General features: G+C 35.0%; 1 protein-coding gene across 1 annotated transcript; it reads right to left on the reverse strand.

Moving 5' to 3' along the window:
- Nucleotides 1-3,513: 3,513 nt before the first annotated feature.
- On the reverse strand, nt 3,514-6,720 carry LOC148630112 (protein SLC31A2-like). Its single transcript, XM_088561074.1, has 5 exons — nt 6,067-6,720; nt 5,431-5,506; nt 5,165-5,231; nt 4,571-4,661; nt 3,514-4,111 (listed from the first exon to the last, which is right to left on the reverse strand). Exons 2-5 carry the CDS (start codon nt 5,431-5,433, stop codon nt 3,829-3,831), a joined length of 444 nt encoding a protein of 147 aa, XP_088417200.1. The 5' UTR covers nt 5,434-5,506; nt 6,067-6,720; the 3' UTR covers nt 3,514-3,828.
- Between the last annotated feature and the right edge of the window lie 7,503 nt (nt 6,721-14,223).

Below are 14,223 nucleotides of genomic sequence, written 5' to 3' on the forward strand. Positions count from 1 at the left end.
AGGTAAAGTCCAGAGAAGCCATTGAATATTGTGAAATTAGCATAGAAGCCTATGGGAAGTGGAATTAGTGTTTTTTAGGCTAAAAATAATATAAAGTCACGGGTAGCAGCTACAGTATAGAATCCACTGACACTCGTGACCAGAAGTTTGGGGTACCTCGTTTGGTCAGTTGAAAACAAATCGATATATAGCTACCCTTAGCTGATGTTGTGGTGAAACCTGTATGAGCTTGTCGCATCCATAGTGCTTACTAAGACGAAGCTGAAATTGTCCTGCCTGCAATATTAATTTACTATAAGATGCTCTGTTTATTTTTAGGTGTAATTTTTAGTTTTGCATGATTAGCTGGTCTCTTGTTTGTACATATGCGTGTGTCCAAAGTCGGTTACAAAAAAACATCATTAGAGCTCAGTTGATTTCGCAGAAATGCTTGTTATTTTGTATATCTATATCGACTCTGAATAACATTTGACCCGTGCAGGTCCGGGTGTCAAACGAATAGGCCTGCAGCAGCGCTCAGCTTGTCGTAAAAGGCGACTAAATAGTGCTCAGAACCCTAGCCGGGGGCTAGGTCGCTCTGCCCACAGAGCAACTGGGTTGTGTGCCCCAGGTGGTGGAATGGGGTACCCCTGGCGCGTTACATGCTTGGGTTGTTAGGCTATAATACGGAAAACCTGACAACAAACCATAGTGGTGCACCATGTTGGGAAAGATGCCATGTTCCTCGCACGTTAAAAAATCCCACTGTGGTATTCTCCCAGGGTAAGAACCATAGGGCTCCGCCACAGGAGGCTAAATTGCCCGACCCTACCCACCATTCCCAATTTCCAGTGGCAATCAAAATTTCTCGACCCCATTATTCTTGTGTCCCATCACATTTGTCATTTCATCATTTCATGTTCATTTTATCATCCACTTCATGTTCATCGTCTGTATATTGCTGAAATATTGCTGCTCGGAAGTTAAACCCCAACAAACAAACACACAAACAAACTGAATAACATTTACTTACTTACCCGATGTCAAACTGGACATGGGATTAATTAGCAGCTTTAAGTTTATTAGATAAAAACGAAAAATGTATTCCTTTTGATGACCATTTTATGGTTACTACCAAGTTGGACTTGTTCATTAGAAAGTTAACCCTTCTTATTCGCTCCCTTTTAAGGCGAAAGTATTTTGTTCGACAACTGTTCATAATACAACTTTCAGACTAATAAGGTGTTCAAAGAGTAATCAAGGGAACCAAGGTTATAGCGGTAATCAAAGGAATGTAATCCAGGGACAAAGACCAGACATGGAAAACAGACACACACAACAAAGAACATAAAGTAACTAAAATCATACATACAAAGTAACAAAAGTAAATGAGCAACTCGGACTCCACTAAAAACTGGGAGCATGGACCAGGTGCACCGGTAGGGTAAGCGTCCTCTGCTTTTCTAGAAACACCCGCCGAGTTGCTCATAATAAAATCAAGTCCGGGGTAGAGAAACTAGGAAAGGCAAACTATGACCCGTTGAATAAATCAGTTTTCATGGTGCTGATGGATACATCATAACGATCCACGAGTTCATGATGACGACCATAAAACTTCTGTAGTGATGACTTCAATCTTGTAGCAACATAACACTGTTCCAGAAGCCTAGACTTCTAGCGCGATACAAAAAGTCTGCGTAGTTTCGGCAAGCTCTGGCATAACCTATGAGTTTTGATATGAACGCTCCATACGAAGGAGCCGAAGCACCCACGGACACGCAGTTCAAACGTTATTTGCGAAAGAGGAAAGCCTACAACATACAAAAGCTACTGGTCGTCAACTACTTTTGCAGTAATATTCCAGCGTATTGAGTTTTCTCTCTCAACTCTTACGCTTTTCTAGAAATTACGACAATTGAGGACGTAGAAAATTAATTTTTAAAAAAAATTCCGTTGTCCATAAAGTCGTGCTTTCTTAAGTTCTACGGTCGTCACAATAACCTGATTAACCGATATGGGATTTAATTTCCCTTGTTTGTCCTTTCGTTGTTGTCTCAGGATTTTCCTTTGTTTTTCCTTTCTTTGTTGTCCAGGATTTCCCCTGGTTGTTCTTTTCGTTGTTGTCCCAGTATTTCCCCACGTTTATGTTTTCGTTGTTATCCCAGGATTTTCCCTTGTTTTTTCCTTTCGTTGTTGTCCCTGGATTTTTCCTTGTTTGTCCTTCCGTTGTTGTCCCAGGATTTCCCCTTGTTCCTTTCGTTGTTGTCCCAGGATTTTCCCTCGTTTGCCTTTTTGTTGTCCTAGTATTTACCTTTGTTTGTCCATTCTTTGTTGTCCCAGGATTTTTTCTTGTTTGTCCTTATGGCGTTCACGGCGTTGTTTTGTCCAGTGATTTTCCCTCAATAGTCCTTTGGTTGTTCCCTGTGTTGCATTGTCCAAGGATTTTTCCTTGCTTGTCCTTTCCGCGTTCTCGTCGTTATCTTGTATAAGGATTTCGATTCCCTTGTTTGTCATTTCGGCCTTTTCGGTGTTGTTTTGGTTCATGATTTACCTTCTTCGTCCTGTTGTTGTTTCTGGTGTTGAATTTTCCCTGGATTCCCTCGTTTGTGCTTTTAGCGTTCCTGTTGTTCAGGAACTTTCTCGTGTTTATACCTTCAGATACACTACTTCTTCTTGTACTAATGTCATTTTAAACTGAATATATTTCAACAAGATATTCCAAAATTACACCAGAGAGTTCAATATTTAAAACAAGATTTTTTTTTATTTATTTACGGTATAAAACCCCGGCATCTGATGTTTTGTTTCCCCAGGTTTTATTCTATTTACTTACGCTTTTTACCCCCTCCTGTGACATAGGCCGCCAGCATGCTGCATCCATGCAATTCTGTCCTGTGCTGTTCTTCTCATTCATTCCAAGTTTTTCCTTTGTTTTCATGTCTGCCTCTAAATATCTTCTCCATGTATTGCAAGGTCGACTTCTTTTCTTTTTTTCTTGGGGTTCCATGTTTGGGCCTGCCGTGTGATATGTGTTGGTGGTTTTCTTTTAAGTGTGGCCTATCCATCTCCAACGTCTTTGTAAGAGTTCTTGATCTACGGGTATTTGTTTTGTAATTTCGCATAGTTCATGTTGCTGATGGTATTTTACCAATAGACTTTTAGGATACGTCTTAAGCTAAAGTTAATCAAAGTTTGTACACTTTTCACCATTGCCGCTTTAGTCCTCCACGTGTCTGTCCCATACAACAAGATTGGTTTTGTTCGATTTAGATTTAATCTGTAATGCTTTGGTCTGGTTAGTTTAAATTTGATTGTTCTTTTTTAATTATTTTTATTGTATGGTATTTCTGAACCTTGGTTTAATTTCACACACATGCAAAGGATACTTGTCAGTTACTGACCAGAGCTGAGAGCGCAAAAAAAACGTATTTTTTGTATAAGACGGCGTATTTCGCTTCTGTAATTTATATTTGATGTTGACTTCGAATGCTTATTAGATTTTTTTTCTTTTTATGACTCAGTTAATAAATGAACCAAATGTACAAACATTTAAAATTTCTCTCCAGACAAATAAACATAACTTTATCTGTATATTTTTTATGCGTATTTTAAAACATAAACTTTCAGATGAAATGTCTTGAGTCTTCTGACAGCTTAAAATGCGTTATCCAGTACTATACCGGTGATTTCTGTGACTCCTGATTGATCCGACACTGGAAAACCATCTTGTCAGATGGTCTTAAAATATTTATAAATATTTGAATCGCTTTATCTTAAATTGAATTATCCAAACCCGCTGTCATAAAACATTTTTAACAATATCTATAGTAAATTGAATTCCATAAAATATCAGGTATATGTACTGGTATTTTCATGCAGTAAAGGAGAATTTGTTTTATTGTCCCAGTGGTGTAACTTCTTTTTCTTTCGTTTCCGTTTCATTACAGACCATGGTCTAAACAGAAAATATCCCGTACCATGGCCTACTATTAAAGACATTAAAATCCATACATTCATTGTCATTACCGTTAACATTAACACATAACCGGACGAGATACGTATAACGTGTAAAACAGATCTCTTAGAGGTGGCAGATAAAGGCGCTCTGTTCTCTGTTCGTTTCTTCTCTAATCTGGAATAGAAGATAAAATTGATCCGCACATACTAATGGCGAATACTGAATTCATTTACAACTACTACTACAGTAAATATAATTATTTCGAACTAAGGAAAATGTTTCATTTTTTCTCGTCATTTGATTCTAGAAAAAGTGTATCGGATTTTTAGAAAGGTTTATACTTTTACGGTGATCAGATTATGTGTAGATACAGACCGACTGAGTAGGTTAAATAAGTAAAAAGGGTAAAAAATGCATAATGTAAGGAATCTTTCCTGGACTCCTATAAGAGCTCTGGACACAGACAAATGCTGTGTTAATAAAGGTGGCTTGTCACTATCATCGCTTAACAAATTTAAAAAAAACAACAATTTTGTAAACACGATTCAAATTGAGTGTGTTTATCCCCCAATTCATAATCTGTAACTTAAATTTACCCTAAAACCCCATTTTAAAACAAAAAAAAAAGAATACCGTTCTTTTATAGGCAATTTGTATTCAAGCAAATGCAGACTTTCAAACAGAAATGCCAATATCGCCGTTGTCACCATTCCTGTCACAAGACCTACAATAATATGGTAATATCATTTTAAATGTAAATTGGAATTGGAACTTGGTTATACAGATCTAACATCTAGCGTCTTCAATTAAAGGTTGATAATATTACGCTCATATCGGTCTCACTGCACACCTTGTAAAGGTCAGAGATTTTACATGAGCTTCATAAAGCGATGATGGTGACACTGTTGTGTCGTTTTTTTCAAATTATCATTTGGTTGATAGAAAGATGCAAGGCTCTCAAAAATGAGATTTTCGACACCTCTCAAAGCTACTATTGTAATTAATAACTTTTCAAAGCTTGTTGAAAACGTTGATAAGTCAACATGTCAAATAACTTATACAGTATTATTTTAGTCGATTTGAGTAAAAGATTCCAAAGACTTGTTCAAAAGTTAAAACATTTCATATGATAAATATTTTTTTATGAATCGGAATTTTCGTTGTTATACTTTTATTTATTAATGTTTACAACTATTATTTCGTAAGTTTCTTGCTAGCCCAACTTACCAACTAAATCATCTGTTCTCCATGGACTGAACAGGTAAGCCGATGATGTTCTTGTAAAAATGAAGTTCTTCAATGAAAAGGACAGTAAAAATCAGGCGTGTTAAACATGAGGTACCAAAAGTGTTTATTTTACAACGCATGAGGCCTTCAATGTTTATAAGACGTGATTTTAAGTGAAGCGATATATAAGTAGCAGTTTAAGATAATTAAAACATGCTGAATATTTGAAAATATGAAGCTTAAAAGTGATAAAGGTAACGACAAACCATTATTTTTAGTCCTACCAACTTGCAGCGGAAGCCATTATACGTTTGGTATTCTCCGGTCTGTCAAGGAAATATTCTAAATATACATTAAAATGTTAAAATTATAGTTGTCAGACAACCTTGGGTTATGGTATAATATAATTATGTAAAACTGTTCCCTGGGCACATATTACCAGTTTATACGACAATTAAGAGGAATGACAACAAAAACTACATCGGAATGCCCGGGGTGTGCTTAAATATCTGAACAAGTAACAAGTAGTGATGTGCATAAACGAGTTTCTATTATTCTACAGAATACACAAAAAAGTAGGATACGGTAGAAGAGAATTATCCAACCAGTTTGAAGTTCGGAATTTTTTACAAGATTAGTATGCCACAATATGATATATTTACGACACAAAATCAAATTCCTTAGCGTCGAAGTTACTTTCAACATTCAATTAGTTTAAACGTAACGATCCTTATCAATATTGTTTTGTTTTGCTTCATAGTGTATTTGTTGTTGTGCATTTTTTGTGTAATAAGTTCTTTTTAGTATTAAAGTTTCTAAAATATGAACTTATGATATTCACATTTCGCTTGAGAGAAATTTAAGCTTGAAATCGTTTGCCCACAACATTAACATGTACTTACACATCTGTTGTTTATCGCTGCTTCTATTAAGTATGAGACAGACCAGAATGCATTAATGTCTACTTCCCTTCTAAACAAACCAAACGTTAAAAAGTATGTGACACAACTTATTCATAACACATTTAAGCCATTAACCATTTCAGGAGATATGTACGGTCACATCTGAGGTGTACACAAAGGTCAAAGTTGTCAGAAATGAGGACAAGTTGAATCAATTGAAAGTAGAATAAGAAAAAAGTGGTCTTTACACTGCAATCTGCGATAGGCAGGTTCTCTATGTATTTATGATACGGGATGCAGAGTGCTTTCCACGTTCTACTTTAATTATGCATCTCGCATACTCCAGCAGTGGACTTGATACCAACCTATTGATAAAAACGTACGGTTCCAATCCCTTACGTTGTAGCAATAGAACCCATTCCAAGGAATGTCTTGTCCCATATCATATTTGGTAAACGAATAGAAAGTCACAAGACATAGGGTCAGTCACAGGACAAAAATTTGATCATCACTTAGGGAAATGGACAATAGAACTTTTTCTAAAGGGTATATTTCAAAATAAATCATATGCTGATGTTTCAGCGGTTCTTTAATGAATACAAAAATCAATATAGATGTCAAATATTTGAGAATTTAAAGGAAAAAAAACCAACATAATTCCTAAGAAACCATTCAACAATCAAGCCCCTTTGACACTTTGTTTCATAATAATTATGATTATAAATATTTTGTCTTGCAAATTTTGATATGTATTATTAATCTAGAGTTCTGATATACAAAAACATAAATAAATTGGTAAAAAAAATGTATTTTAATGAGATTCTTTTCATATAATTGCGACTTTTGTCCTATATGACGTTTTGTCGGTGACTTTCTGTCCTATATACAGCATATTTCTGGCCTTTGTCTAATTGTGTGTCTTGTTAGCTTCTTTAAAACGAGATCTACTCTGTATAGACTTCTGGTATGTCAGTGTGTTGTTTATTTAGATCTACATTTTACTAACTGTTTGAGTACTTGTAACATGGACAAGTTCACACACCTGTTTTGGGCTCTCAAGTATGATTCATTATAGATTTTTCAAACCATTTCAGTTATGACCGTGAATTTTTGCTAAAACAACTTAAACCTTTGACACGATACCTTCTCTTCCATTATTAAATTAAATCATTAAGATGAGTGTAAACAAAACGAAACGAGGAATGGTATGGATATTGAAGATATGAACCTCCTCTTTTGCAGAAATTTGACAACTTTTTCCCTGCATTTCAGCTTGTCGAACGTTTTGCCAAATTGTGTTGTAGATGGTACCTATATATTTTGAACTAAAAAGTATTAAACCAGTACAAGTTTTTGTACAATATTTATGTACATATAAATTGGATAATTTGACAAATATTTAATATAATGTTTTGCCTGTTGTACTTAAGGAGTTTAATACCATTTGATTTTTATGGGCGAAGAGGGGTAATTTGAAATATAAAGGCAGGACTGGAATTTTCAAGATATGAAAAGGCAGGCAGACCATATAAATAATGAAAAGGGAGGTTCTATTATTTTTCTAATATTCTTCGTTTGTGCCAAAGAAAAAGGCAGGACCATTATTTTGTAAAATACAGACGCTGGACCTACATTTTCTCAAAATAAAAAGGATGGAAATTTAATCCCAGCACACCTTTTTAGTAGTATGTGTTATCATAGGAATATACACCAGTTTCTTACTTGATTTGTGTTTAAGCATATATTAAAATATCTATGCACTGACAAATATATGACAGTTGCACAGATCCACGTATGTTATCAGTCTTGTTTTACAAGGGAATAGTCAAAATGACTTTATTTGGGTCTAAATTAGTTTTATTTTTTTACAGTAATGTGTTTCAAAATTAGTTACTTTAATAAAACTTTCACAATTTGCACTTTGATGATGCCAGTCTACTGGTGCAGCACATAAACTACACAGAAAGAGTAGGAAATTTGGTTAATTTCTTAAATCAGCAAAGAATCATAATTAACTCAAAGGAAACTACAAAACCTAAGAAATGTCGTAAACGATTTATTATTTTTTTTTCTTGGGGTATAAGTTTACAAATTTGTTTTGGTAATCATACCCTATTTACTAAGTAAGTAAATGTATCATGTTTTGTTACCATGTTTGACAAAGAATTGTTGAAAAGATCATATTGATGAACGCTGAAGGTTCAACTGAGTACCTAATTGGAAATGCTGTCAAATGTTTTTAGAATCTCTGGAAATATTTGAGCAGGGGTACCCCTATTCCACCGGGTCTGAGGGGCATAAACCCAGAACACATTTACTAAAAAGAACATAAAATGAAATAAAACCATGACTATGCATCATTTTCATCACCACCGTTCAACTCAGGAGACCATGTTTACTATAGAAACCAAATAGTCAACTTAGGACACAAGGTTTCCTTAAGAAACCAAAAATCATTAATCATTAGAATCCGCGCAACTGGTAAAATTCTTAACAGAATTGAATGGTGTCGGTATTTTGTGAAGCCCGAACCCAACCGGAATTCCAGAACAGGAAAATTCAGTTTTCTATGTATAAAGTCATTTTTATTGTTTGTGTGTTTAAAGTTTATATTTTAAAATGCATTTACCAATTTTGGTTTCTGATTGTTACCATAAAACAGTTTTTTTTATTAAATCATAGGTCAATATTTTAAGTAACCCAAGCGCCATAATCAGATTAAAAACTGTCGTAAGTCCATTAGTTTATTCGTAAGGCACCAACCATTTTTATATTGGGGGGGGGGGGGGGGGCGGGGATATTTTTTTAAAAAAATATTAATTTCACTTTGAAGAGAAATAAAAAAAAAATATTTTTGCTGTGGCAAGAAAAAAAAGAAAAAAAGTTGCTTGATGGTGAAAAAAAATTTATTTCTGTTTTTCACTAAAAAAAATGTTTACGTAGAAAAAAAAATTAAAAAAAAAGAAAAGGAGTGCAGAGGAATATCATGTACATACAGTGAATGTACCATAAACTGCCATTCAACATGTTAAATTATGTATGAAGAAGTATGTAACAAATGTTTATAATAGTACCATCTTACGGTTTATAGTCGAAAATTTCATAATGTTATAATGAGCAACTAAATGGATATCAATATCCAGTAACTGTTGTGTTATATTAATCCAGTTTGTTAAACAAACTATTAGAAAGATGCGAAAACTACACGAACTACCACTAAACATTACAACCAATTTAGATTTTATCTCCAATAGGGAAAAAATAAGAATACCATGCCGTCCGATTATTCCCCACTGTGGAAATTGCGTAGACTTCTTGACTATTTTTTTGCTACCTATAGTTAAAGACCAAGGAACTTATGTACGCATTTATACAAGAATGTTCAGTAATGAACTAATTAAGGCGGCTGAAAACGTTCACAGTGAAATGAAAAAAGAAAACTATGCTATACTTTTGAGCACTGAGAACTTACTTCTAATCTTATAATTTGTTCTATTAGAATAAGTTCTTAATGCGATGTGCAATGAGGACAGTCCCTAGCCCTGACATGTGCGACATACAAACGAAGAACTTATTAACTTTATGGTTGAAAAGTTCCCAAACAAGCACAACATAATTAGCTCGGAGATGATGGCTTCATTGTCTTTAATGGGTCTTTTGATCAACTTCAAATGTTATTTAACATTGCTAATAAGAACCCGAAGTACTCAAATTTACTTCTCCACATATAACACCACATGCCAAGAAGAACTTTGATTCTCAAAGGAGGAATACAAGCCATGGTTATCTGACGATACAATCGAGACAACTGACAAGCAAAGATCTGTGAAGATATAACTGACCAGGTCAAGACAAGATTGCTGAAAGAATGGATGACAAGTGGACACATAAGCATTATGAAAGAAGTAAAGAGAAAGGAACAGACAGGATAAAAGAACTTACATCAACGAGCTCGCTTCAAATGCAAAGAATGCAATGGGCAGAATGACACAAAAACTGAGTACAACATCACACGCCAACTGACAGGTAGAAAGACCAATACATCCAAACCAGTGAAAGACAAAGATGGCAATGGGATAACAAACCTAGATCGGCCACTTTTAAATGGAAAAGATATATCAGATGCTCCTGATCTACCTCCTGGAGAAGACCTTGATGTTGATACTGGCCCTACGAATAAGGACTGGAAAAGCCCCGGGACCGAACCAGATTTACACCTGAGGATTTGAAGATCAAGCCAGAAAAACCAACATCTCGATTGATTGAAAGTTGGGATTTAACGCCCGAGCAGCAATATTTCACACGTTCTGTTGACACTCGGACCTGCACGGAGCCCTACATCACCTTGCATAACCTGTTTGAAAACATCTGGGAAACAGTCGAAATCCCTGAAGATTGGAGTTTAAGCTACATTATTATGCTTCCCAAGAATGCCAACCTGAGCAGCTGACAAAAACTGGAGAGGAATTCAGCTACTCTCCAGATTCTGATGTGGTCGATCATGTATTGACCAAATTGCCACATTACGTGTCATCATCGAGGAGTAAATAGAATGGCAATCAGCCCTCTACATAAATTTGGTGGACTTCAATAAGTCTTTAGCATAGTTAACAGAAATGCACTTTGGAAAGTTCGAAAACACTGGAATTCCTGTCAAATTATACAGATTATCCAATGACTACAAAAACACCAAAGCCAAGTCATCCACACTTCAACACTCTCACCATCCTTCAATGAACATACAAGAAATACTCCAAGGTTGCCTCCTGTCACCCATTACTTTCTATATAAGTGTGCAAGAATTTTAATTAGATATAATATACAATCATGAATTCACTGATAGATTGCTTCCTGCCTAATTGATATATTTTGGGGTGCTAAAGGGCTATAGACTCTAGACTGGCTATGCATAATTGACTGTGACGTGGGCTGCTTCCCTGCACAAGTCCAAGACATTCTCGTGCTATCGAAGGGGAAACTTTTCGGCCTGCACGAGTCTCAGACTTTCTCGTGCTATCGCAGGGGAAGCTAATCCCGACCTGCACGAGTCCCAGACTTTCTCGTGCTCTGTGTGGTTTAGCAGCTCCTCATTAATTCCTGGCTACAGACAAAGCCAGGTCTTGTTTAGGCCAAGTAAATTTCATTCCTCACCAAAAATATGGGGTGGTTGGGAGGATTTTTACTTTTTTTTATTTTTTTTACTCCTTACCAGATATTTTCTGGCCTAATTTTGTCTTTTTGGTGCATAGACATGTTCTAAATCCATAACCACGTCAGTTTCTGAGAAACATTATTTTGCTCACCAAGAATTGAAAGATTTATATATTATAGTGCCTAAATATATGAAACTGAAGTGAAAAAAATCCTGATTTTGAAATTCCCGTGCGATTAAAAAAAATATATATATCATTTTTTATCCAAAGAAAAAAAATATAAATAAAAATAATTGCTATTGAAAAAAGTTAAATAATTTTAAGAAGAGCAGGAAAAATTATTTAGCAACATTGAAAATCACAGCCCCCGCCCCTTCGGTATAAAAATGGTCTGTGTCTAAGGCCATTGGGCCTTTCTATAAAATGAAATGTTTTTGCACAAATACAATACCGTCCGTGCGAGACCCGACAAGGTAGTCAAGGACGTTAAAAACCCCCTGAGTGAGTTACAAGTACAATTTTAACGGATAAATCCCACCCGAAATTGAAAAAAAAAATCACTCACATATTATTAATTGCAATATATACCTAAAAATACATCTAACGGATGTTCGTGTCAATGTCACTACATTTCTATAATTAATGAAAAAACGTTATTAGTAACGAAGTTAAAGTTGATTTCTCTCATCATACATTGTTTCTGGAGTGAACATCGACTTTTATAGAAAAGCACAATCTTCATGACTTGTACAGTAAGCTTTTCGTGATTCGTCTTTGAAAGAATTGCCTACAAGAACAGTTTGAGGCTTTGTTACTCCGAATTTCAAAGGTAAATATTTTTCATCAATATGATACCAAATACTAGCATAATTATAATATGCATTTTGTGTAGAACACCCTGAAAAACGAATATGCCAACTTTCATTAAATTTTGCAAAATAAACTGAAGTGGAATAAAAAAAACAGGAATCTTACTGTAATTTGATAACTAAAATAAAGCAATATTGATAATAACATAAACAAGCTCTATATAAAACAGATTAAGCTATTTTAAAAAAATATATATATATCTAAAACGGGATTCTTGCAAACACAGACGCGCAGACACATATAATATACGTAGATGAAGATTAGAGAAACATTTAATTTAAGAGACCCTCCCTTTTGCTAGTGGCAATTAAAATTTGTCGACCGCATCGTCCTTGTGTCCCATCCCATATATCATTTCATGATCATTTCATATTCATCGCCTAAATATAGCTGAAATATTGGATCAGTTTCATTTCGTAAGTGAGTATGCTATAAAGTAAACTCAGTAATAACGTTAGTTCAGTATGTCGGAGATGAATCATCATAAATTCCACATCACAATGGAAATGACAAGTCCGAGAATCCAATGGAATACAGAAGAAACTTACCGTCTGTCTTGGAAAGTGTAAAAGGAAGAGGAACTGATAACGAACTTAACGTTGTTTACAAAGAAATTATGGTCAGTAATCATGTTCCGGGTCAATACCAGGGTATACGTAACCCAAGTAATACAGAACAGATTCAGAATCAGCAACGGAAGATAAAGAAAGACGGGCGTTTATCGTATGATCAGATTTACGTTCACTCTTCAACTCGCGTACCACTTAGGCGTTATACATGGAATATCAATTTTTCCCGATTTAACCTGCATCATTGCATATCGACACTTCCTAAACAAAGCTTCAGATCAGACGTACCTCTTCTTTTGTCTTAAGACACAGCCTTTGAAATTGGTGATTTTTTTCGTGTCTGTATTAGTTTTTCGGCTTGTTCTATTTCAAGGGGTGTTACTTTGCCTGTTGCGTTTCTGATACACGACAGAAAATCCGGTGAGGTTCATGACCTGTTATGAAGGAAACTTGTTAAATTGATTCCAAACAATAAAGCAATCGCTTATAATTGTAACCGACCGAGAAGCAGGAATCAGGAACGCTATTCTTGGAAATGTACCACATGCTAAGTTGTTTTTTTTTCTGCTGGAAAGTGTAATCAAGGGAACCAAGGTTATAGTGGTAATCAAAAGAATGTAATCCAGGGACGAAGACCAGACATGGAAAACAGACATACACAACAAAGAACATATAGTAACTAAAATCATACATACAAAGTAACAAAAGTAAATGAGCAACTCGGACTCCACTAAAAACTGGGAGCATGGACCATGTGCACCGGTAGGGTAATTGTCCTTTGCTTTTCTAGAAACACCCGCCGAGTTGCATTTTTCATGTACCAGAGGCAGGCTCATTCGTCGTCGGATCACATGGAGACAAATATAGCGAACAATTACACCAAAAAGAATAATGTGTCCTTAGTCAGGAACATGTTACCATATACTTATACATCTTTACAACTGTTTAATGAATAAACAAATAATGCCATTTCCGAAGTTAGAAGTTGCTAGAAAACCTTTAAAACTTCTAAAAAAATCAAAGCTTTACAATTGAAATATAAAAAGACTGTGTCGCTGGTTATAATTTGCCAAACACTTATAAGGATTTAGTCTCTTGTCACCTTTGTGAAAACTGGTACCACTTCAGATGTGTAGAAGAGTCTAAGAAACTTTTCTGCAGACCGCACATTCACTCGTTCAAAGTGCAGATGAGCGGTTTAAATTACAAAAGGGGAAACATACTATTTCATAGAATTTAACACAAAAGGAAAAAAATAAACACAAAATTGTTATGAAGTAAAAAATAATTTGAAATCAAATACTAGACGTTCAATGCCTTCCATACATAGTAGTTAAAGAATTTATTTATCTTTATTCTTAATTTATTCATCTATATATTTTAATATTATTGGCACTGAGAATGAAATGGGGTGTCTTTAACTTGATACTTACATTAACAAGCCAATTCAGAATGGAAAATATTCTGCGTAAGAATATAACACGGTGAATTTTCCGTTAATTATTGATCACTATGCAAACAGATTATCAGCCATTTTGAACATGGACTCTTAAAAAAATTTCAAT

This window comes from Perna viridis, chromosome 1, assembly GCF_037379345.1.
Source record: "Perna viridis isolate PV_CMFRI_1.1 ecotype Kerala chromosome 1, ASM3737934v1, whole genome shotgun sequence".
NCBI classification, from domain to species: domain Eukaryota; kingdom Metazoa; phylum Mollusca; class Bivalvia; order Mytilida; family Mytilidae; genus Perna; species Perna viridis.